The 26,994-nt window shown below is 42.3% G+C and overlaps 1 protein-coding gene across 2 annotated transcripts in view; it reads right to left on the bottom strand.

The window, feature by feature from the left end:
* Positions 1–7,519: 7,519 nt before the first annotated feature.
* LOC146797322 (sodium- and chloride-dependent creatine transporter 1-like) overlaps positions 7,520–26,994 on the bottom strand; it is a 360,543-nt gene continuing 341,068 nt past the window's right edge. Inside the window, exons 13-14 of one of the 2 annotated variants that reach the window (XM_085624332.1) lie at positions 12,873–13,043; positions 7,520–9,921 (exon numbers count right to left, since the gene is read on the bottom strand). In XM_085624332.1, the coding sequence (XP_085480458.1) occupies positions 9,778–9,921; positions 12,873–13,043 (315 nt within the window). In that variant the 3' untranslated portion in view covers positions 7,520–9,777. Of the gene's footprint in view, positions 9,922–12,872; positions 13,044–19,066; positions 19,133–26,994 lie in introns of those variants that run through there. The other variant, XM_085624333.1, reaches the window with a different exon arrangement.

The following is a 26,994-nucleotide window of genomic DNA, read 5'->3' as shown; positions in this document are numbered from 1 at the left end:
AGGGGCATAACTCCTGTCCCCTCGTCTGCATCCAGGGATCGACGGGGGGACGTCAGAGAGCGACAACGCTTCTTCGACTTCATTTTGTGTCGTCTCTTACCCGAATCCGAGGGTGAAGACTTGGAGCCCGAGGAGCGAGGATGGTGGCCCCGCGAGCGTTCCCTGGAGCGGCCCCTGGACCGCGAACGGCGTGGAGACGAGTACCGGACCTCAAACCGCTTCCGGTGCCGCTCCCTCAAGGCCTTCGGGGCCATGGCCAAACAGTCCATGCAGGCCTGGGAGTCGTGGTCGCTCTCCAGGCAGTAGAGACAGACGTCGTGGGGGTCCACCACCAACATATTGCGCCGGGAGGCCCCACAAGACTTAAAACCAGGCATCCCTACGGCACCAAACTCAAACTTACAGGAGACAAAAAGTCTCAAAAAGATAGTAAAAAAAGTGACTAAGGTACGTGCTCTAACCGGATCTGCGCTTACTGGCACGGAAAAAGGAAGAACTGATGCCAGCGCGCATGGGTGGCGTCTAAGTAGTCTCCGTGACGTCATCTCAGCGCATGCGACGCCAGCGACGGACGTGGAGCCGCACGACGCCACCTACTGACGTGCAGGGGTACTGCCAACGAAAAAACTTTTCGGATCCAGGCGGACGCCTGGGGATATTCTAAGGTAAGGAACGTGTCTCTTTCAGATATGCAAAAAACAAAAAAGAGAAGAGATAAAAGATAAGGAAGCTAGTTCATAGTGATATAAGATGGTCATTGAGATGCTTTTGGTAGTGATTTTGTTCTAGGATACTGTTATGATTTTGTTTTGTATGAATAAGTGGTTATTTTGTTTATTATTTATTTTAGAGATTCATCAGCGATGTTGCAGATATCGGAGTTTGGAACTGGTTCTGGGTTGGAAGAATAAGACGACGACTAAAGTTTGTTGAAGGACTTCGCATTTAAAAGAGGAAGAACATTCGAAGTGGGGTGTATTTATGTGAAGATCCTAATTCTAGATTACTTTTTCGTGTTCTGTAGTTCTTTAAAGTGCTGCAGGATTGGAATTAAAAGGTTGTAATGCATAATGCTAGCCTCCGTGTCTTCACTGAAATCCTGACTCTTCATTCCAATGGGAGAATCATCATTCATATCTTGGGTAGGATACTGGACAAAGAGGCTCAATACCTCAATGGCATGGGACCAGATATCTGCATGGTTTACGGTATAAACCTGAAAGAGCAGTTGTAAAGCGCCTACGATTGGACAGGCAACCAAGAACAAAACATTCAGCAAGACATGATCGGACATTAACTGTGAGGGAAACCAAACATTGGAGGCCAATGCAGTTTGTCCCATGGAATTCAGTCAACGTGTTTAGGAGCCATTCATGCAACACATGAACCAAGAGAATAGTACCTGGATCTCAGAGATACTCATAGCTACAACTGAGTGCTCATTGGCCAATTCATTACACTTCCAATGCCCCGGACGACTTACATCTTGAAGACAACTTCAGTAAACTCCTTGAGAGGGACACGCAACAACAGTATTAAGAATCCGATACCAGGAATTGTGTTGAAAATTTTATAGACTAGGGTTCTCCAACAAGCAGCTTGGGGGCTACTGTAGCCCTCCAGTTACATATGAGTAACTCTCCTATTTGCAGCTCAACCTAGTAAATAAAAAGCATTTGTTTGATTGAATTAAGTAGGTTTCCAAAATAGAAAAGGATGTATTTGATAGCACGTGAGTGTGTTTTCAGAACTGATAAGCTGATATTTGTACAAATAACAGATTTAAGGCTAAGATGTAAATGGTAACTCGTGCAGCTTTGGGGAGATGTATTACTGATGTACTTTCCTAGGTACCAGACGGTATTGTGTATATGACTATTATGGCATGTAGAGGCACTTGAAATTAAAACTGTTAAAGCTTTTCTTTCAGGCATTCTTGCTGGTGATCTTGCCAAATGCACTGAGATGGTCACTGATTGTAATCTTGACCGCAATGGGCCAACGGAATCTTGTCTGAAGTGGTCACTGTTATAAAACTGATCATTTGCGCTAGTAGCTCTGGATGATTTTCACTGAATAGAAGAAGCTCTTATTATAGAAAAGGTTGGAGATCCCCGTTCTAGACAGCATCAGCAGAACGCCCACGAGCCAACAGTAGGAAATATCCAACCACTGAAAGCTAGGTTGACAGAGTGAGATACCTTATGGAGAGGCAGGCAAGAGTAGTCAATGCTTGGTTCATGTCCATGAGCCATCCCCTCAGGTTTGCAGGCTGTGTCCCTATTAAAAGCACACGGGGAAGGTAAAGGTTGCTGTAACATGGCAGTCCACACTCTACCCGAGTATGTGGTGATAATGATGTACATGTAAAGTGTTCAGGCAATGTTGTATCAAGATGTTTTCCTCACTGAGGACGGCAAGTAGGTGTAAGTGTTGAGATCTGTGTATTTGTGCAAGCTTTAATGGTTGTACTACATGGATGTGTGACTGCATTTTTTGTTCTTCAGGACAAGTGGCTGCTCTAAGTGGAGGGTTGCATAGATACCCTTGTTTAACCTACAGAATGCATATATGAAGTATATTGGTTTACTTGAACCTTCTTATGCAGTACCTGTTATCAGGTGGCTTAGTGGACAAATACATAGACTGAACGGGTCTGTGGTAGACCTCATGGTCACAGGTTCAAATCCCAGCAGGTCCACTCAGCCCCTCATCCTTCTGAGGTCGTTAAAAGAGTACCATTGAGTTGGGTAACAATAAACATCTGTTATTCAACACCAAGATACCCTTCTGGGTGCACCTGTGCTTTACAAATATGTATGTTATGTTATCAACCTGTGTTTTAGAGATACATTCATCTTAGTACACTGGATAAATAACTCCAGACCAATCAGAACCCGCTTTTCTATAACACTTTTATTGCCATATTCACTCGCTTCTTACAGTCAGTTTATCCATAGAAAATAGGACTACAGAAAATATCTGTCATTGTTACACTTCAGAGGTGAATACTGAACAGGAGAGGTAAAAGGGCAGGTCCAGCAGAGCAAAGAGACAAGAGGAGAGTTTGGGGAGAAGCTCTGGCAAAGCAGCCTCCAAAGAGGGGAAGCAGGGAGACGTTTGGCACAAGTTAACACTAAAACACTACACAACACTGTGGGCATATCCTATGGTGCTTTGCTACAGAGGATGGTTCTATGGCTTGCTGTGCAGATCCAGCACACGGACAATGCAGAGTGTGCTTCACGAACCCCATTAGCAGACAAATACAAAAACATTTAGATATGAAATCAATGTTGTGGATCTTGTTCAGTGCTGTAGAAGGTGAGAGGGAGCATGTGTGCATCCCAGTTTTTTCACCGAAGTGAACGCATGCGTTTGGAGTCTAACATGCCATTATATACAGGCCAGGTTCTGATGCATAGGTACTGGTGGATGTCTATTTGTGCACAAAATCTGCAGTAGCCAGTTCAACCCACACAAACTGAAGATCCCACCAGCAGGTCCTAAGATTTAGATGGGGCCCATGACTCAACGATTATCCAATTATCTTCCTCTCAATGGAACTTGCACCATAATAAATTCAGGCCAAGAGCTGAGAAATATATATGGAGAATGTGCTCTGCACAGAACCCTTAAAACGTTGGGATTAGATGTGGAAGTAATTTGTCTGAGTACTTAGGTAATTTCTGGGCACAGAAGTGCAGGTTTATGGGACGGTAGATCTCTAAATGGATCACTTAATAATTTATAGGCTCACGATACTGTTTCCAGTGAATTTACCGCTTCAATGTTAGGATTATAAACTGCACCAGAGACATGTGTTGTACGACGTCTATGCTCTAGTATTAAACTAGAACTCTATAACGTGTGGGATTGGCCACCATAGAAAGTTACTACTTTAAAAATCCTAAACTAGGATCTTGGTTTTGAATCATGGTTTAGGACACATGGGGACTCTACAACCTCAACGATTTTAGCATTACATGTAGAGGGGCTGTAGACCTCTTGCAATGCACAGATTGGTTATTCTTCTAAAGTCTAAATATACTAAGTTACTGTAATCTAAGAATGTACTGATCAATAGTAAAATTGTTTATAATCGTGCACCTTTCATCAGCCTGGTACGGGTGGCAGCTTTCCACCTCTTATTCTACTAAATTCTCACATCAGGTTTAATTGGATCTGGTCTTGTCCAGGCACCAGAAGCTGGTTTTCATCTGGAACTTGTAGGTTACGGAAAACCATAATTTTCTTTGTTTTGTCAAATCAAATGGCACTTGTAAAGCGTGGGGTTACTCATACAGTGTGTCCCAGTGCTATAGGTTATTTGACCACTGATCTCGCAAACAACAGGAATTAAAAGGCACAACTAAGTAGCCAAGTTTTCAAGCTGCTCTTAAAAGAAACATCCTTGTTAGCATACAGGTGCAGGGGGAGGGCATTCCAGCGCGCAGCAGTCGACACAGAAAAGGAGGAGCCTCCCTATCTCTTCCTGTTCATCTCAGGCACCACCACCAGCAATGCATCAGCAGAAGTTCTAGAGGGATGATAGTGAGGAAGTCTCTTAGATAGTTGGGCTCTTATGACCTATGTGATATAGGTGGCAGCACAGGTTCTATTGAGGTATCCCCCCTCAACTAAAGTGAGATTTCCAGGCAGAATACAAAACGAATGCACTGCTACCAGTCCACATTTCATCAGTCAACATTTTTCATCTGGATCCCTCCGACATGGGGTAGCTAGGGAAGCTGTAGTGTGCAACTTTCCGGATGGCAAATTAACTACAGTCACAGATGTTCAGATGGATCGCTTTTCTCTACAATACAAGCGGTCCAAGACATGCTGGTCCGGCACCGTCCAGAGCTTCTCAGCAGAAGTGTCAGTGGTGAAACACCCTCTCCTTGGTGAACATAACTAGACGATGCTGATGTCTTTCATTAGTCTCTGAGAGTGAACGGAACATTTTCAGGAGAATGTGGGCAACCTACTAAGAGTACGGGAAATGTCAGGGAGAGAAAAGAAGGCACTGAGTGTTGATTTATCAAGCACAGAATATGTGAATATGTCTTCATGTTCGATGACCAAATTCATTCTTTTGTGGGTGCCGATTGTGATGCTTCCTCCTTCCATCTGGAGACGAGGCCGGTTCAAGCATATCGACCCTACACCATCCAGACGTCAGGAAGAAATCTGATAATATACATACAGAAATCCTAGGACTCTGGTTCAAGCAGCTACAACTCCTCATCATGAGAAGTGCTTGCCTATGATGAACATCACAGAGAAGTGGGTTGAGCCTTCCAAGACTAGGTGCTAGCAAATGCCCTCCTGCTGGTAAAGAAAAACTGGGTTGCCTGCTGCACCCGACACACCTGAAAGCAGCCGCTTCAGGCCAATGTCTCGTGCACCATTAATCGATCTTCCGCAGTGATCACACATGCGGAGTCAGCCTAGGGCAGTCAACTTTGCAGTCACTGTGTCCTCTGTCTATCAAAAGATATATTGCCTTTTCTTTGGTCCTTTATCCGCCTTTTACAAGGTCTGACGGTGCCAGGATGTCAGGAAATATCCCAGTATAGAAACAGTCAGAGGCGGCAGAGTCGTGCATCGTGGCTTGTAGCTGCCTGCAGGCAAAACGTCCAAATACTTTTAAAATTATTTTAAAAAATGTCAACTTGGAATGAGGTCCAATACTGACAGAGCTCTAACAGTGAAGAGACCATGTCGAAGAAATGAAACCGTGGATTTCTTCAGGGTATGCCATTCACGACAGAACCCCTGCCTGCAGCACCATAGGCTGACCTGCAGTGTAATGGAAGGCTTCAGGGAGGTAACAGGATTGGTATCTATATTCAATAGCTCATTACTTTAAAAAAAAAAACTGCATCTCATAAAATGTGTGTGTGTATACTAAATCTAATTAGAATGCTAAAAAATGTTTTATAGGGTTCAAATCTAATAGAAATATTTCCAGTACTTAGTCAACATCCTATCTACACTATGTTGATTTTCTAGGGAAGTTCTCTGTCCAGTTCCCGTCTTTTGATTGATTCTACCACAGTCCTATCTGTCTAACATAGTGTTACAAAGACAGCCGCGTAGGGGTCAGTCTACGCGTGGCTGTCCATACATACTTCAGGAAACTATGTGAGCGCTCAAAGAATTAATTAGAAAACAATGATAAAGTCTAATGTCTCAGGGGTCCAATCATTGAGAAAGCTACAGAGGTAAGCATTTTAGCACCGACTGATGGCAGCAGTCCTGCTGGGAGTGCTCGGATCAGGAAATATGTGGTGTGAATGGCAGAACCCGCCATTTTAGGCAGTTGGAAGCGTCTCCTCATCCAATAGGAGGATTTTACAAGACAAGCGCAGACCTGCCAACTCGCATGGCTTCACCATGGTTCACGCAATTTCATCTCTTTTCACACTGTCACACGGCAAGGAGCCAAAAATCACACAGTGGCAGAAAAGCAGAGCTGGAAACTACGGCACAGAGTGGCTTGTCTTTGGGAGCAGTAAGCAGCCAATATCCATTAAGAGGTCTGACAGACCCAAGGACAGCGGCAACAGCCTCAACGACCCTTTTATTTTTTTGAGAGGGGATGAAGGGTTTGGTGAGGGATAGTGTGTCTCTTGAGTAGCTCTCGGCATTAGGCCACACCCCCTCCAAGGCCCCACCCCCTCCTCAAATGGTGACATTAATTTGTACGTTGGCAGGGATGCAAGCGTCTGATTGGGCAGACAGTAGTTAGCCTGGATGGGTGGAACTGCCTTCAAATGGAGGAAAGCACTCAAGGACACATGCCTGCTTTCCACCCATGACCACCAAAGACGGATGTATACCCGCTCTTAACCACTATTTTTGGCTTACAAAGCACGAGATAGAAGGTCAGGGCACTCAATGCCTGCACCAGTAAGTTTTATATTTAAAAGTTTGGGCAAGAATGGTAGTGCACAGAGCTGGGAACTTGACCTTCCTCAATTTTGAAAAACCAAAACCACAAGGTACACAAGTACCACTCTCATAAATTGTGTGTGCTGTTACTTCTAAGGGGTATAGTTGCCCTCGGTTTGTGCAGATACAGATAAGTGTGTGATCCGAAGTCCGTGTCTGAAAAATAGCGTCAGGACCCCTTAGAAGTAACAGCACACACAATTTATGAGAGTTTTGCTTTTTATTATAAGAACGTTGGGTGACCAACACCCGCCAACGCACGAATATTTACAATTAAAAACAGGGACGTGCTATTAAATTTGACCAAGAATTTCACTTGCTGCAATGCAACTTGATATGCCATGAATTGATGTTGTGCACTACTGTTGTGAACGAAAAAAAAAAAACAGCCTTGAAGAAGTCCCGTTGGGACGAAACGCACCGCATTGGCTATTAATTTTGTATTGTGTTTTTAAAACGAACGAAGTCTGATGAAGAAATATCATATAAAGGAATAATAGAAGGATATTTTTTCAAATAATCTGAAGACTCATTCTATTCTTTTGGGAGATTATTTTTTGCTTGTTAATTACTAATCAGGATATTGTACTGTATTTCCTGTTATTATATTTTGACTTTTAGGTGTGTGCTGAGCCATCCTGTACCTACTATTTTTGGCTTAAATTAGAATTTCATTTTCTTGAAATCCCATTTTAATGTCATTCTTACGACACTAAAACTGAGAGATCAGAATAAGGTATTTTAATTAAATTAATAGTTATAGTAATGATTCCAAACGAAAGTGAGAGTTTGTAGGTTACTAATCAGGAAGTAGGCACCACTACACAAATACAGTATTGTAGTAACTTCGCACTTGCACACCGTACAATAATGCCTCTGCATTATATAGCCGATACATACTGTTGCCAAGCACAAAGGAGGAGCTCATGTTAATGTACTCCAAAAGAGTTAATACTGTCCAGATTCAATGTGTTACCTCACCTGTAGGCTACACGCAGACCTCCAAAGAGGGACTAAAACCAAGGCACCGTCTTAACAGCTTCCCGGGAGCAAAACAAGCTTCCAGACATTCTCAGTGGTCCACTCTCCGAATGATGGTTGAAGCAAGAATTCTCGCTGGCCTCACTTGGTGCCATGAGCTAACCCACCCTGACCTAGTCTCACCTGTCCCACAACATGATACAGCTACACATATGAGGAGCAATGGATTCATGATCCACTGCACACATTTACATCATCGCCCTCCATCACACCTCTCCTTCCTACATCTGTGCTTTTTTTTGTTAATTTACAGTGATTTAAATCACAGTTCCCAAAGTTTTTTTTAAAAAATGTGTGTTTTGTTTTTATAAGCAGAAAATGCTTCCAAGATATGTCACTTAGGTCCTCGCTCGGACAGTACCATCCTCCTTGGAGAATAGGTGTCTTTTGGGCAGCTGATGCTGTGAGTGGAGAGTCAATTCTATGGGGCAGATTTACGTTCCCTGGCGCATCCCTGCAAATCAGCAGGGATGCGCCAGGGAAGATGCGTCACGCACGTTTGCCCTTGCGCCACAGCAGATGCGGCCCATTTACAATGCGGTGCATCATGGTGCAAGGACAAGCAGATGTGTGACGCATCTGCCGGCGTAAGGTTGGCGCAGTGCTGAAGTTGTGTTGCAAGCGCGACGCAACTCCAGCACTGTTCCAACCTGTGCTATCCTTAACATGGTGCCTTATGCCTTATGCCTGCTTGAAGCAGGCGGAAGGATTTGACGCACCAGCGTCGGAAAAGTGACTGCGTGAAATCTTGTAGATTTCACTGCGTCACTTTTCCGAGGCTTCTTCCGAGGTAACGCCCACACTGCATACATTAAACCTGACGTGGGTTTAATGTGGCGCAGGGCTTTACGTGACGCTTCTCCCTAGATGCGTCACGTTGTAAATCTGTCGCAGCATGGGGCTAGCTTTGCGCCGCCGCTGCGTTACAAAAGTGACGCAACGGCGGCGCAAAAGTTGCGCACGGGGCTTGTAAATCTGCCCCTATCTTTTTATTACAGCAAAATTAAACGAACAGAAAGAATAAAAAAACGATTCTGGTTTCCGGAAGTAGTTTGCAATATGGCTTCTCATTTTAAGAAGAGGGGTCAAAACATTACTTAAAACGGGTGATTTTGGAGGCAGAGGTGATTTTGAGAAACTTACTGAGTTAGAAGGCTGGAACTATTGTCTTGGATATGTGGGTGGACCTATTTTTGTAAACATATACTTTGTTCAGCAAGGTCATTAACACTATGATCCACTTGTAGGCATACCATACTCCTGAGCTAGGCACAGAGGCAGACTGGACTATTGGGGAAGTCAAAAGACTGATTTTCTCACTGGCAGGACCTCTAAGGGTTTTGAAGAGCAGAAGTAGTGTCATGTCAGAAGGGACTATGAAACACCCGGGAGATGGGGCAGACTCAGGTCCCGCCTTACTTGTGCAACTTTGCCCCATTGCTCGTGACACCCAAGGTAAATGAAACTATTGGGAAATCGTAAGATTTCCACAAAGGCTTATGGCCTATGCCAAAAGAGTGGAAGTTCTCTGCTCTTTGTTCATAAAAATTATATATCTCAAACTGTCCTGTTTAACAAACTAAATAAAAAGGCTTGATTAGTTTGTTCCCTGGGTGCTGCACAACCTCCTCCCCGCATGGAAAGGGATCTAGGCCCCAATCACAATTCTGAGCTTTCATACTGAAACGGAATCACAAACTGGCACAATTAAAGTCATGGAAGGTTTGCGGAAGCAATGGGTTGGTTACAGCCCTGGACATAAGCGGCACCCGCTTCTTAGATCACGGTCTCGAAGAGAGTGGTTTTCTCGCTGCTGACTGGGATGAGGGTGTCCGGTGGAAGCAGCTTGGTCTCTGCCTCAGGGGTCAGGTACTCCAGGTGATGGTGACCCCAGACCGGCGTAGTGAGGTGCTGCCAGCGCTGAAAGAAGGGAGAAAAGGGACAGTTTTTAGTTCCATTTTAACAAAAACATTTCCTAGAATTCATTTTCAACTTTGGCACCAATTCCTTTGATGGGCAACTCTTTCCCTTATCACGTGGTTCAGTTAGGACCAGGGAGAAACACTGCCATTTTACATGTACGTTTCTTAAGTTGCTTTCTCTTTGACACAATGCCTTTTGACATGTTTGATTGCGTGACAGTGCAGAATTCGTTTCTCTGAAGCCACATGGCTTACCAAACCCCTTTGTAAGTACACTATCACGACAGCTTGAACATTTCGTACAAGGCCTCGACACACACTGTGCAAATGTTTGTTATTTTCATCCATGAGGCGTGGCATTGCTATCCAAAGAGACAATAAATGTCAGCTCAGCTGGAGCATCAACACGGAAGCATGATCACTGTTATAAACGCACATATTTCCATGCTAAAATCAGAGGCCCACTCTATTGTTACGAGGTCGCAGCTGTGCCAAAATTTCAGCCTAGTTGGTTCCTGTTCACTCCGTCTGAGAGGAGGGATGTCCAACTTGTGACCAAGATTAGACCTACATACTTAGCCTTCAGGTGATAGGGGTTAGATAATCCAATAGGGGATTCTTGGCAGAACACAGACACGCTAGACAACTAAGTTAGGGAACGCATAGTAGGAGTACACTATGCCCAGTACTCGTATGCTAGCATATATTACATTTTTTAGCACAATGGTGGAATTGTTTATTCTTTTCACTATCCTTATATTGCTAATCACTTATCTGCTTATAATAATCATTGCAGCACATATATTTTTTATAAGTATCACTGATGGTTCCATAAATATCGAAAAACGCCCCTTTATATATCTCTTAGAGAGCACGAGTGACTAAACGAAAAGGTTCTCGAATTGTTACGACTCCTGGAAGGGAGGCGGCCCAAACCATTTTTACCTAACTCGATTTAGGGTACTTATGGTGGCACTATGAGCTAACTGGTCTATAGGCCAACATATTTTGAGGAGGAGCGTAGAATCAGTCTGGCACCATCTCAACACTTAGGTTGTCCAACAAACGAACAGCTCCTATGGAAAAGTGGAAACCGTTCGACACCCTTGTCTAAATCTGCTACCACCTGATGGACCCAATGACCATGGTCTGCTCAAATGAGATGCAGATTCTACTTTTCAAAGCCCCGTCAGTAAAAGAAGGGTGCATGCAAAGAACAAACATTTCAACTGATTTTTGGAAGGACGGGCAATCAAACTTTGAGGTTTACAAATAAAAGTAGTACAATGAGGACCACACACCACCTTGTAGGTGCCAGTCTTGGGTCACGTTACTGGAGGATTCTTACAAGGTTTGGACCTTATTGAATTACTAGTTCGTCCTTTGGCTGGCAACACAACGCAACTTCACTGTACATCTTGAACCCAATTAGAAGGCGCAAACTAGTCCAAAATGCAGCAGCTGGTACTCAGAGATCAGTCACTGGTCGCAGCACATCACAGCAATTGTTTGTGACATACTCTAGAAATGTCATGGATTACGTTCTGGTTGGCTGCAATGCTCTGTTAGCTTTGCAGGGACTAGGGCTGTGACATTTGCACACATATTTGCATTCCATAGGGTGCAACTTCTAGCCATTGGGTCACAAGGAGATTCATGTTATCTGACCCTGGGTATCACATTTAACTGCGAGTACGTAGAGACAGGCATGAACGATCTCATGGGGCTTTGCAGCTGTCCACAGTGTCCAGGACACACATTTCCTCATCGTTAAACAGTGTCTTAATGCCAAGCAGTCTCTCCTCATTAGAAATCCTGTGTCCATCAGCCTGATCCGTAATTTCTATGTTTGGATGACCTAACAACAAAAAGTTAACTAACAAGATCTCCAGCAAATAGCAGTATAATTCAATTAGCCTTGCTTTGGACTGTCTGGCTACTCTGCAAATTGATTATGAGCCACCTGATGGAGGAGAAGACCGCTATTCACGGTCTTAAACCGTGATTTCTTTGAACTGTGTACATCAGTGATCCACAAGGGCTTGTGCAATCCTGTGTAGGTGTTATGTGTTGATGCATTACATATCACAATCCAGTTCACACCCTTCACATCTAATGGCCTGGGAACGGAAGTCACCTCAAAGAAGAAAGTTCCAGATTGATGAAGACTCCTTTTAGAGGCCAGTGCCTCTGAAGGCCCCGGCCAGAGAAGTCTCCGAGTCACTCAGCATTTCAACATGATTCCACTTTCTAAGACTTAAAGTGACCCTTGCACCTTTTCTGAAAAAGAACAGATCTGTGATTCTGAGTAAAGCCAGCATTACAGCATGTGTGTGTACTGTTCTGGGTTCCTCTGAGATAGTCCGCTCATCTACCGATATGCCCCAGCTCCACAGATGATTGACATAAAGATGTCAAGGTATAGAGTGGGTGTATATAGCTGCCACTGTCCTCTTGGCACAGACAGGATCAGCGGTGCACAGGTTTTGAGGAAAGTGTAGGCTGAACTATCTGGAGTGCATCAAAGATTGCTGTGTATATGCTTAGTACCTGGTTAAAATAGCATAGAGTTTCTAAAAAACAGTAGAATGTACCCAAAGTGATTACCAGTGATTCACAAAGATTCAACCAACTGCAAGCCATCGCTTTGGTACTGTGCAAGCAAAGTTATCAAACAAGATATGGGTCAACCCAGAAATATTTCCTGAGCTCGCGGTCTGTAGCAGCTCAAGCGGTACTCCACTGATGAGGCTCAACAAGAGTTGAGTTTGCAGGGTGGCTTGTTCACTATTCTGAGAAAGCACAAATATCAATTGGCAACTGAACTGACTTCTGGGCAGCTAATCTGACAAGTCAATATTTACTCACTTTTGCAAAACAAATTCACATTTCATATCAAAGGGAGCAGAGGTGGGTCCATTCAATACAGGAGTGGTGGGTCACACTCACCTCTCGCAGCGAACCCTTAGAACGAAGCAGCTTGTAAGCGATGGTCAGCGGGATGCACAGCATGGAGGACAGGGCTAGCCCCCACCCGATGGCCTCGCCCCACCATGGGTAGACGTAAGTGCTATTGTACGTCAGCGGCTTGTAGTTCACCACATGAAACAGAAAAATGCCCTGCAATGAAACCGAAATACAGGTAGAGGTAAGGAACAGTCGGTGGCACATTTTACATTCTACACCACTCAATTGACTTCAGTAAATATAGGCAAATATCCCGATCTATTAGTTGTCACGATCAGGCTTCATTCAAAACACACAACAGACTACATCACATTTAATGAGCCAAACTCATCAACCAGTACCTCATTTAGTGAGATAACCACATCCAACTTAGCAACCAAGACCATCAGACAACTTTCAATGACACAAAATCGAGCAAACAGCATTATGGCCACCATCCATAAAAACACCACACTAAGTAGCAATAACAACCGACAGCCAGCATTCAATGAACCCAATGCAACATACACTATCCACTGAACTGGACACGCTAGAATTCACTACTAAATGTCATAAAACATTGAACTAAGAGGTTTATATCCCAGATAGCAAACACCACCAAACCATGTTCTGTGACTTGAAGGATTCATTCCACATTCAGGGCACTACAACTCCACACCTCATTCGATAATGTATGGATCCCAATATGTGTTCAGAACACTAAAATGGACACCAGACACCACTCAGTAAAACAGGACCAATGTGAAACACTCAATGCACTGAAAACATCCTCCCACATTAAGTAAATGTATATCATCATCTTAAACGCTGTACATGTTCCATCCAATGAAGTTGTGAAGGAGGTAGACTTCATTCAGTAAACTAAACGTGCCATAGCTCATTCAGAAAAATAACAGCAGAAGAAATCACAGTGAACAAAATATACCACGGTACAACCAGTCATATTGAATTACGAGTGAATAATCATATTTATACAGTGGAAGATCAAAAGAACACGAGTGCCATCATAAGAAATATATTTTCAGTATTAAAAGTAAGTATAACCGCAATATTATCTTTCCTTCCACGGTGGATTGTGCCAGAAAGGAATACAGGACCTACTCCACACACCACTTGATATATGAAATGGCCTTCACGGTCCACCAAATGCATTATTCAGAGGGGTTGTGTAGGACACTACCATATACAGTAAAAAGAATATGGCACATTATTTTACAAAACACCTCCTCCCCACTCTCACACCTGCACAGAACCATACTTCATTCACTAAATTAAACCAGATGCATTTCATGCAGTTCAAATTTGCTGTGGAAGAACCACTGAAGATAACAAATGCGTTACATTCTGAAAATGCAATTCACCAGCTTGTAATCTGTGAACTAAATGAAGTATTGTAGTTTATCCATAAACTAAATACAGCATACCTCATTCAGAGCACTAAGTGCACCTACCTTACTCAGAGTACTGAATACACCATAACCTATTCTGAGCACTACATAAAATGATCCTCTTACAAAGCACTAAACACACCATAGGTGTTATTCCGAGAACCAAACTTCATTCAGAGAAATAAAACGAAACCTCATTTAGAGTAGTGTATACATCTTGGTACCTTTAGAGAATGACATACATCATAACCCATTCAGAGAGCTGAATACACCACACCCTGTTCAGAGCAATAATTAAGCACAAATTAGTTCATAATGTATTCAAAGAACTACATATACAATCTCATTCCAATAAAGATATGGGCATACCTATTGCTCAGTTCTTTCAGAAAACTAAATATGTTGCACATCATTCAAACAAACTGCTCTAGGTCTCATTAAATAAGAAAACTGCTGTTCATTCAGACTACTAAATACAGCACAGATTCCCAACATAGGTAAATTCACCACACTTAGTACCAAGAGGTAGATGGATTGTGTATAACTGAAAAAACGAAATAACCCAAATCCTATCTGGGGTAGTAAATATACCAGACTCCGGTCCAATACTTAAACACACTATACATGTTTCAATAAACAAATTCACCACTCTTCAGTCAATTACCTAAAGACAACGCACCCTAACTAATGATGTGAAAACCTAACCAAGAAACCAACCCCATTCAAATAACTAAACACATAACATGAACACACAACATTCAAATACCTAAACAAAACACACCCTATTCAAATACCTAACCATGCCATACCTTATTCAATTAACCGAACAGAACATACTTACTCAATTCAAGGAACTAAACACACCATACCAGCCACTGAAGTAAACATGCAATATTTTGCTGCAATAATGAAACTCACACACCCATGCAAATACACAGGTATTATTTCCAACAACTCAAGTACGCGGCCGGCTTCTATTTTTCTATTTTTAACTTGAAGGTCAGTCATTGTAGTTTTTTCTCTGGAGTGAGTGGTAGTGGGCAAAATATGTCAGACATGTTTTTACATTTTTACTAAGGGTCTGTCACTTAACGCATCAAAGGATTTGTCACCATCTTTAATAGCCTGTGTGGGGTGGATAGGTACCAAGAGGAGACCTTACAGTGTTTGTAGATGCAGTTGCTTGCGTTACTCAAGGATGAGTGTGCAGGAGAGTTGCCATCTGCTGTGGTGCCTTAAACAGGTGGGCTGGTTGATGGCCTGAGTGGTCTTCCCTGGAGTAGGTAAATTTGTCGTGGGAAACTTAACATGGCATTGGGTGGAGGACAGATCAATACACAGAGAATGAAGTGTACAAAGCAAATAACTGATGTTATTGCATTCCAATTAGAATGCAGTCAGTCAAAACCAATATCCTGGGATCCCAGTGATAAACATCAGCATTCATATCCAAGAAACAGTGACTGACACCAGACCCAGGGAAAAGGCCTTACAGACACCAGGTTACTGTGTATTTATTGTTAATGTTGGATTGTAGTGCTGAGTAAACCCACTATGGTGGTCAGGAAAGCACAAAAGAATTACACAGGACCTCTTGGTCCGGATAACCAGGCGTGAAGGTCACTCCGTTTGCGAAGAAGGGAACCCATATTACATGTTTGTGGCTTGTACTGCCAAGGTGTAGCTTCCAGAGCAAAATTGTCTTCCGGAATTGCAAGTTTAACCAACTATTTCAAGATGAGCCAAACTGGTGGAGTATGTAGCGTTTAAAGGGATTGTCCAAAAAAAGTATCTCTTCCAAGATAAGTCTGTGCCACATACAACAGACAGAATTGTTTTTGTTGGAGGATTGGAATTCAATACAGCTGGGGAAGCATCTAGGAGATGTGCTTTTGCTGAAGAGTTCCCCTGGTTGTCCAAGATGTCACATTCTGTTAACAGCAGTATGTTCAGTACATACTGAGGAGACCCAAATAAAGACCATTACAAGTTGGAGGTGTGAGGCGATCACAACCCGTTAGACAACAGCACAAGAGGGAGCATGCAACAAAGAATCCTGCTCCGCTTTAGGAACTGATGGAGAATTTATAGTAAATCAGAATTACTTTTGTAGATGGGGTAAGAAATGAAACTCTATATTCAGAGCAAAACAGGAGTCTCCACAGTGTTTCCTCTTGACAAACCGGCCCCTCTTTTATGGTGAGGACATTATGTTACATACAATTATGGGTCATACGAAGGGGCTGACCTAAGAATTGCAACTGCTATTAAGTTTGAGGTTTCTAGCCTCAGACATTCAAGGGCAATGTTAACATGAAAAACACTATGGACAAAAGTTGTAAATAAGTTTATTCTAAGGGCATAGATGGACATTAAAGAACACTGGTGTGAGAGAGGACATTAAGGGACCGCAAAGGACAGCAACATTGCCGAAGAGGCCGATAGAGGAGGTTGCACTTGTAGCCTGCAGCTAAAGAAGTGGCGAAATTACGTTTTGTGATTCAACTCTGAGGTTAGTTAATCAATTGAGAAGGATGAGGTGTTCAAATGGGTCGAATACTACAGACTTATCTAAAGGACCACAGGCACTCACCGGGCTAGCCACCAGGCTTGCTCTCGGACAATGACGACTAATATCTTAGTAGGACAAGAAAGGTTGAAATTGGACCAAACATTGGCAAAGTTGTTTAGATCCGCGCAAGGAGGAGAAACCATTGCCTTCAAGATCAGGATCAACATAATAATGACGGTCGCTGACGGACAATGGTGTCTGCAATTCTTTTATGTACGTCGGGCTTATATCCCATAGAGAGCTGGAGATGTCCTTTACTTACAAAACTGTTAATTTTTAGTCCATGGAAGCCAAAGTGAATGACGCCAAGTAGATGCACCTTGAGTAATTATCTGTGAGCTCTACAAATGCAGTAAATCCACTGTGAACATTTTATGTAATACACCACGTCTAACCAATGAACTAAGCAAACCAGAAACTAGCCAGTTCACTAAATACACCAAACCGTACTCAGTGATACATAATATTTCGTGCAATTTAACAAATAGACCATCCCAAAGGAATACACTAAATACACAACAACCAAACACAATAAATGAACAGTCCTTGCCCCATTCAAGAACCCAGAGCACAACCTGCATCAAGAAGTGGAATAAATAAGGAAGATGAATTGTGGTACTTTGTGCTGTGCTGGGGAGTTTCGTAAAGCGCCGCTAGTTCCTTTCCCACTGAAAGGGTCGTTCTGTAACCTGTGCAGCAGCAGACGAGCACGCACTTATGAATGAATGGTAACAAAACGCCATCTGATACTGAGAACAGTACAAGAAGCAGCAAAGCCCTTTTTTTCAAGTGAAATATGTCAAGGGGTCTGCAAGAACTGGTGGCCCACTTGGAGAAACCATCTCAGACGTTCTGCTCTTAATTACACTAAGCCACCCAGGCTTTGCCTCCGAGTAGAAGTATTACAACGGTGTGTGGATGAAAACCCTTCTTGTAGGGTGCTCGGCTTGTGAAAGGTTCATCCACCTGGAGGTTTGTGCAGATAGGATAAGAGAGACCGGGCATAAATCACCAGCAATGTTAGTTTATACAAGCAGCACTTCACCATGTGGTAATCATGAAAGTAATTCAACTGTATCCTAACACCAAGCAGAACAGCCTTACCATCCACAACAGATGCAACAGACAAGCCTTTCATGACTCCTTCCTAGCAGATGTGGTCCCTGATCTGTTGTGGAAAGTGTCAATGCTATATCGAGCACATGCGACTTTACTTTGCTCAAGTTCTACAAACACCTCCCTGTATATTGTCCATAATCACCAGGTCCCATGGCTACATTTACTTGGCATCATTCCACTCAATTCTGCTGATGAAAAGCAATACCTTCCATTTGACATTTCTTTATGAAACACAAAGACCAAATTCCATTTGTTAAACCACTTGTACCAAATATCAGTTTTCAAACTGAATACATAGAGAAAAACTCTTAAGAAGGCCTGCCAACAAAACACTTGCAATGTTACAAAATCCCAGGGTTTATGAAAAAAAAACCTCAACGTAAATACGATGCACTTAAAAGAACATCGTCATCAAAAACTGAGCTTCAACATTGCTTCTACCCGGCTCTGGAACAAACTCAGAACTTGTGTGTACACCTGTATATATACACATGTAGAAGTGCTTTGTTTGTTTGCAGATGTATTTTTAATGTATTTTAATGTATTTAATTTTCATTTACAACCTTGTCCCCCCACTTTTAGCATGATAATATCTTCAGGTTGCTACGCACATGTAATTTTTTTTATAAGATTTTTAGGAGAAAAATTATGTTGCTTTAGAAATATACTGGAAAACACACTCAAACTGATCTCTGGCTTTCTACACAAACGTGACTGTTGTCTGCACAGTTCACACAATATTCCGCACACTACGTCGCAACACCCATAATGTACTAATCATTTGTTACTACACATTTAAAACACACTGATACACAGTCACCAAAGTATGATGGCGGGTCTAAATAAATAAATTTAGATGGTCCATTCATTACTCAGCTAAGTACACAAGCAACCGTTCTTTCACAGCCACACTGTACATTCAGCCTCATTCAGTGAACACAGTGCAAAGGGCATCGCATCCACAATCAACACCATCATTCCATTAACTAGATAACTGTGTCACTGCATCAGTTACATGCCCTGCCCCAATCCAAATACATAATCATATTGTGTACTACATGTATACAGTGCAACTGCGGGTTGCTGCAGGGACTTACAGTAGCTGCTTAGCGCGGGATGTGCTCGTGGCAGCAAAGGAGAGCTCATCAATGGTGTGAGTGGTTCTGCAATTGGAATTTTACAAACACCAGAAAAGCGAAATAAAGTAAAACAACTCTCCATCACAACGCTGGAAACTTGTCACTTTACTGAACTATCCATACACTGAACCAAAATAATTAACTCTGTTTGTTGGCTATGCAACAGAACTGTTAACAAAAAAATATCTAGTGGAAAATACTGCCAGGTACAGAGTTCTACTTTTTTTATAACCATGACCTTAGCTTGTGTATATATATATTTCATTATACACAAATGGGTTATATCCCCACTGGAACAATATTCTATAACATATGAGAATTCTGAGTTACGCCTACTTGTAAAAAACAATGTTTTTAAATACTATGCAATTTTCATACGATCTGAAAATTCTGATAAAGATCACATTAATAGGTGCGAAATCAACAATACTAAGGCATGGAATGGTTTCGTTTTGATTAGGACCAACTACATGCCAGTGTGTGATGCACTAGACTGTATAAGCAGACTGTGACAAAGAGGTCAAATAATTTTTATATTATACATTTATAGGTATGACACATGAAGAAATAGGACTTCCTATATACTGAGTACAGGGTCATGTTGACAATGTTTCGTCCCATTACATAATTCTATCCGCTGCCTTCTTCAGCACAAAATTACACATGTTCAATTTATTATCTTCTAGCAAAACCAAATAGGAGTTTCAGATTTGTAAAATACTGCAATTCAAAATGGAGGCATACGAATCCATGGGGCCATAGGCCATGGAAGAGTCTGCAATAAAAATAATTATGGGCTAGAAAGATTACATACTCATTCTTTCACTTTACGGAGGCCTTCGCAGACCAGTCCCGAGCACCAGTATACTGCCAAACAGAGTGAAAGAAGAACTGCAGAAGCCTTTACATTCTTGAGTTGCTTGCAATGGATGCTCAACCAATAATGGTTAGCCCGGATTAAAGCGCTTTCTGTAAATCCTACATCTGAAGTTATATCTTGCACTGTATTGCAAAGGACAGAATACATGCTGAAGTTTCTGCATTAATCCATGGATCTCTATGCAAAAAGAGCAGTTTGCATGCATGGTAACTGACGTGGAGACAAAAAAGGAAACTGGTGTTTAAAAAGCCCGAGCACAGAAAAACACTAGTCACATTAAAGTATATGTGTATACATAAAGAACACTTCGCATCTACAAGTTTACATTAGTCAGGAAATGAGGCGGTCTGGATTTCTACAAAGTTCCTTGCCTGCATTGAAGATGTGTGGTTTAGTAGGTAATATGCAGACTGTGGAGAAACCATTTTAAATACAGCTCATTATTCTCCTGGACACTGGGATCTTATCAGCTAAAATTGAGAGGCACTTAAACAATATTAGGCTGTGTGAAAAGAAGTGGTGGTGCATGTTCCACTATTTCAATAAGCGCGGCTCTTTAGTCAGTCTAATTGAAATGTGCAGCACAGAGAGGTGTTCATGCCATTTTATCAGGTCGGACATGCGGAATTGTGTACATGTACCCAGGTAAAATACATGACTATATGCACCTATTTTTTGTTCTTCAAGTTTAATGATAGTGGTAACACTGATGTAGTATTCCACCCTAAGAATAATGTGAAGTGTTTGCACCGAGTGGCATAAGGCCTATGTTTTACTTGTCTTGTTAAACGCCTCCTTGGTGTATGTATCTGGTCTTGGTCTGTCATGAAATCAGTGTAATGACAGGTAAATCTAAACCGACATTTTCTTTTAGCAACAGGTAGGGGAAGTGAAAACCTAGGAGGTGCAGCAAGATGTGCACTGACCAAGGTGCAATCAGCAAATCACCTCCATATCAAAACAATGTTTGTATGACAAATAAATAGAAGGAGAATAGCAAAGCTGCCCACTACCAAACACACTTGCAGCAGAAAACTACAGAATATACGGATTGCATGTTGTAATCCAGCACCGTGTTAATAAAATAAAATACTTACTTCTAACTCTGTTTTCCATTAAGGATATCTTCCTTATATGCTTTACATTGATAAGTGTCCCCATCAATAGGAAGAAAGTACAACACTTTAACCTTTGCTCTGCCAGCCTTATAATAATTTCTTGTGAAAAATAGGCATATGTATATATGAGGTAAACCGCATTGAAAATCTATTTCTAAAAAGAACTAGAGTGTAAACAATAAAAAACAAAAACTTTGCATAAAGGAGACCAAGCTTTGTCACTGTCTAAATCTATAAACCCCTCTTGCCAGGTTGAAAGGTGATCAATAGGGGAAGATACCATACACTGCAGAACCACAGTTACAGGTACATAACTTTCTTCTTCAGTATAGTGTCTTCCTCAATCTTAACCTTGGAAGTGGAGTATAAAGCACAAGCTGTAAAACAATGATTATGAGAACTTTTGTGAAACCACTTCGAAATGATGAAAAGCTGATCCAAGAGATACATTTACCAGTTTTAGTGAGCTCAGTCATCAGTCTAGGCATGGGGACACCAGGGACAAGTATGTAAAACTGCATCTCTGGCCAAGGCAAAATCCTAAGGAAACCATATTGACTGGGAAATGTATTACTGGTTTCAGCTTGGCCTTTGAATACAAGTCCATGTCCCGCAAAACATCAACTCTGCTGTTCTTTGACTTCGTAATAAAGGCGTTTTTGACATAACTGAAATGTAGATGTAAGCTACTAATACTGGAAAATTGGGAAAGGCAATTGGTACACTAAGCAATTAATGAATGTGAAAACTCACTTGTAACCCCAGATGAGTATAGTGCACAGCCTTATTCCTTTCAAAAAAGTATATTACTCATTCTGTTACAAGTTGTGCAACTGGTTCCTACTACACAGATTCCTTTCTTCTGGGATGGAATGTATGTTTTTTTTGTACTTTATAACAAGTAGCTACTACAACTTGAAAGGTAATAAATAGGTGAACTTTCCCCTTCAAAAAAGAGGAGTCATCCCATGTGGAAATAACAAATACATATCACGCTGATGGGTATGGAGACACATTCATCAAGACCTCTAACAAAGGAAATCCTCAAATTAGATCTTACACCTGCAAATCCAGATATTTTGCTTCTCAAAAACACTGCAAGCCATGTCGTTCTATAAAATATGCAAATCATGCCAAGTAAGGATAAACTGCTTACCTGTAATTCTAGTGCTCTTCCGGGAACACTCAACGTCATAAGCACTGAACAGTCCTACCCACATGCAGGGACCCTGGAGCACATAGCAAATTTAATATATATGTTTAGATTTATCAAAGTACATAGTACCCTAAGAATAATATATATTTATATACATATATATATATATATATATATATATATATATATATATATATATATTACCTACTGGCGGTCGCCAGTAGGTAGTTATAGTTAGGACCACGTTTCCATAGGAAATCCGCAACATTCTATTTTGAATAACTTTGGCGCCGGTCGACGAATCCTCGCGAAATTTTCAAAACTAATGGGGCGCTACGCTCCGCTCCTACCCTGAAAGTCTCGGGGGGATTCGTCAAGCGGGGGATGAGATAAAAGGGGGGTCCCAAAACGCGTTTTTCCCATGCATTTTTCCATAGGACCTTTAGACAGAGCTACAGCCCGAACGGCTGAACAGAATTACTTGAAATTTGGCAGAGAGGTAGTCCTCAGGTCAAGGAAGTGCCTTTTGTAGGTTTGGTGTAAATCTGTTCAGTAGATTCTGAGAAAATAGCCTTTAAATCAATATATATATCTGAGCCAGCTTACGGTGCGCTTACGGTGCGCTTACCGTACGCGTACGGTGACGTGCGCGATTCTGATTGGCTCTTAGATCTTAGTAAACATTCGAATCGGTCGAAACCAGGACGCGGCGGCCGCCATTTTCTCTCTCGCACTCTGAGTGGGGCAGCATAAATGAAGCCAAAAAATGTCTAAAGGGGCAGTATATTGAGATCATAACCACCCAGCAGTGATATACGGGTCCCCAAACAACCCCCAAGGCCAAAAAAAAAATTTTTTTTTTTCGAAAAATCGCCGATTACGCTTACCGTACGCGTACGGTAAAAAATTTTTACAAAAAAAAAAATTATCCACACTCTCCCCACCCCGTGTGCAAATGGTGCCCGAAGGGCACCATTTGCGCATGGCATATCAAACATATGAAAATAATAAAGAATACATTTCACAACGATGCGCATAATATGTCCCCCATGTGCGCACGGTGCACGAAGCGCATCGTGCGTACATGGCCCATCCCGCATAACGTGGGCACGCGGTGCGCTGCGCGCACCGCGTGACCACCGTGCGTGCACGGCACCGCGTGACCACCGTGCGTGCACGGCACTAACTGCGTAAAGTGGGCGCGCACGCCACGAATGGCGTAAAGTAAGTTAGCATTTAAAAAACCGTACAAATTCACTGAAAAAACCATAGGTTTCACACACGTTATAGTTAGGAATTAGCATTTAAAAAGCCTTGCAAATTCACTGAAAAAACCATAGGTTTCACACATGTTATAGTTAGCTGTACATTTCACTCGTAAAAAACCAATGAAATTCCCCCGTTATAGTTAGTGCAGGCAACTATAACTCACGCGACCGCAATCTTCTGCTGATGACATATGTGTCTTTATGAAAAAAAAATATTTGTAATATATGTATAGCTAAAATTTAATGGAAGAAGACATGGGCAAATAAGTGTCTAAATACAGTATTAGCATCAGCAGAGGATTGCGGTCGCGTGAGTTATAGTTGCCTGCACTAACTATAACGGGGGAATTTCATTGGTTTTTTACGAGTGAAATGTACAGCTAACTATAACATGTGTGAAACCTATGGTTTTTTCAGTGAATATATATATATATATATATATATATATATATATATATATATATATATATATATATATATATATATATATATACACACACATACAGACACACAGCCTATAGAACAAAAGCCTAAAGAATGCTCAAATTACATTGGAAAAAAAACCTTAATTTCAAATGACCCATAACCACTTAACATTTCTGCAGCACAACAAATTAGACTTTAATGTGCAGAACACTGCTTTCATTTGAAAGGAACCAGCAACGAAATGTAAAGCATTGTTAGCCAATAGGCTGCAATGGAAACACAATAGATAAAAAAGTGGCACTGTGCCTTGAAGACCCCAGAGGACCTCCTACGTCCCATCATACAACACAGGTGACAGTTGGGTCAGGTCTTTAAAGTGATATAAACAGCTCGAGTAAGAACAACATAAAACAGCAGCTGCATTAAAAATTCATCTGGAGAGGAAGGGGGTTGCTTATGACTTTGATAAGTATTCCCCTGGAAGAGAACTAGGATTACAGGTAAGCAATTCATTCTTCTCTTCCAGGGATACTCATCAATAGTTATAAGCACTGAACAGAATCGCAAGCCCATCCCATAACCCTGCGCACAAACAAAACCATTTGATAGCAGCTGAAGGCAAATTATGCAAAGAGATTTTTTAAGAAGCATGTCCTACAAGAGCATCTGCCAGTGTTTGAGTCAAGACAGTAACGCTTAGCAAATGTATGTACTGATCTCCATGTTGCAGCCTTGCAAATCTCTGCGATGGGTACGTTTCTGAGAAGAGCAGTAGTAGCCGCGCTACCCCTTGTAGAGTGAGCCTTGGGTCTGGAAGGTAGGCACTTATTGGCTAACTGGTACGAAAGCACTATACAAGATACTAACCACCTGGGGATGGTTTGTTTGGAAGAAGTCATACCTGTTCTCACTGGACCATAGTTGATAAACTGATGGTCAGATTGTCGAATTTCTTTTGTCCAAGTAAAACTTGAGGCTCTCTTAAGATCTAAAGAATGTAGAACTCTCTCCGCTGGGGAGGAAGGGTTAGGGGAAAAGGTTGGAAGAGAAATGGTCTGCTTGATGAGGAAATCAGAGATCACCTTTGGCAGGAAACTTGAAAGTGTTATCATGACCACCCTGTTCGCATTAAAAACCAGATAAGGTTCTTTAGCACATACAGCCTGGATTTCACGGACTCTACGTGCTGATGTAATGGCAACTAGAAAAGCAGTCTTCCATGTAAGGTGTTGTAAGGAAGCCTCGGGCATCGGTTCGAATAGGGACCCCATTAGCTTTTTAGAGACCGACATTAAGCTCCCATGGAGTAGAAGGTGACCTTACAGGGGGGGTAGACAGTCTTAAAACCTTTTAGGAAGTCTTTGACTACAGGCATTTGAAAGAAGGAAACCTGCGTGGGAGCCTTTCAGTAGGTAGAAATGGCCACAAGATGCACCTTTATGAAAACTGTAGGCCAGATCTAGCTAGATGCAACAGATAAGGCAAGATAATACTTTCTTGGCTGAAGACCATTCTGGGCACACCACAAATAGAATTGCTTCCATTTGAAAGTATATGAATTCCTGGTGGAAGGTCTTTTGGACTCTCTCAAAATTTCCATACAGTCTTGCGAAAGACCTAAGTGCCCATACTGGAGAAATTCAGGAGCCATGCTGTCAAGCTCAGCGAGGGCAGGTTGCGATGGAAGATCTGCCCCCCCCCCCCCCCCAAGTTTGTAGAGGAGATCCTGTCTGTATGGCAACCTCCTGTGTGTTCCTTCTGATAGATGTTGCAGGTCCAGAAACCACCATTAGCGAGACCATTCCGGTGCTATGAGGATCATTCTGGTTTTGGACCTGTAACATTTGTTGATCACTGCCAGAATCAACAGGATTGGGGGAAATGCGTAGAGAAATTAATCCTGACCAGTTTATCAAAAGGGCATTCCCTTTCAACCCTGGCCAGAAGAAGATGGATGTGTAGCATTCGTCTGCAAACAAGGTTGGTTTGCGGCATTCCTCATTCCTCAAAGATGTCTTGTGTGATGTCTTCGTTTAGTATCCAGTCGTGAGCTTCAGTGAAGTTGCGACTGAGAAAGTCTGCTTGAACGTTTAGTGTTCCTGGAAGGCGGTTAGCTGAAAATTGTCAGGTACCTAGCAAATAGGCACTTACATATGGCTTGCGCCTCCAGAGACAGGGGGCGCGACCGGGTTCCTCCTTGCTTGCTCAAGTAGTGCATTGTAGTCGTGTTGTCTGTTAATATCAGGATGGAGCTTGTCTTTATTGAGAGATAAAAGGACTGGAGGGTGAAGTGGACTGCCCTCAGCTTCAGCATGTTGGTATGGTGCAGGTGCTCCTTGTCCGACCACAGACCTTGAGTTTGTACAGATCCTATGTGGGCCCCACACCCCAGGAGGGAAGCATCTGTGATCAGAGTCTGTGTGAGAAGTTCCTGGTAAAAAGAAACTCCTATGCGAAGGTGATCACTCTACATTCACCACTGGAGCGACTGCTTGGCCTCCTGTGAGAGAACCACTCTGTCCTCCCAGAGGTCTGAAAACTGAGACCACTGGTCTTCCAGCGTTTGTTGTAGCGGTCTAATGTGTAGTCTGGCATTAGGCACAATAATGACGCCATCTAACCCAGGAGAGAGGCTACTTGTCTGTCCGATGCATGAGGAGTGCGAAGACAGGGTGACACTTCGTCTTGATGGCGGATAACCTCTCTTCCGAAGGATACACTCTTGTGCCCTTTGTAGCCAGGATCGCTTCTAAGTAGTGTATGTTTTGAGTTGGGACTTGCGTTGACTTCTTGAAATTGACTTGCAATCTCAGATGTTATACAGTTTAGAGGCATATCTGAAATTTGTAGTGGAGACGAGGTTTTATGTGCACACATTGCTATGTTAGCATGAGCGCTTTAGATGTGAAACACCATCTTGCCACTTTGCTGCTTTTGCACAAGACACTACAGGTAGCTGTTATTACAAGTAAAACTGCTTGCTTGCTTTTTTCTTCACATGAGAACGGTCTGTTGTTCACATCCCTAGACGTGCACCG

The sequence above is a fragment of the Triturus cristatus genome, chromosome 9 (assembly GCF_964204655.1).
Source record: "Triturus cristatus chromosome 9, aTriCri1.1, whole genome shotgun sequence".
Lineage (NCBI taxonomy): Eukaryota > Metazoa > Chordata > Amphibia > Caudata > Salamandridae > Triturus > Triturus cristatus.
Note: the sequence above shows the minus strand (reverse complement) of the source record. Positions and strands in the feature narration are given on the sequence as shown.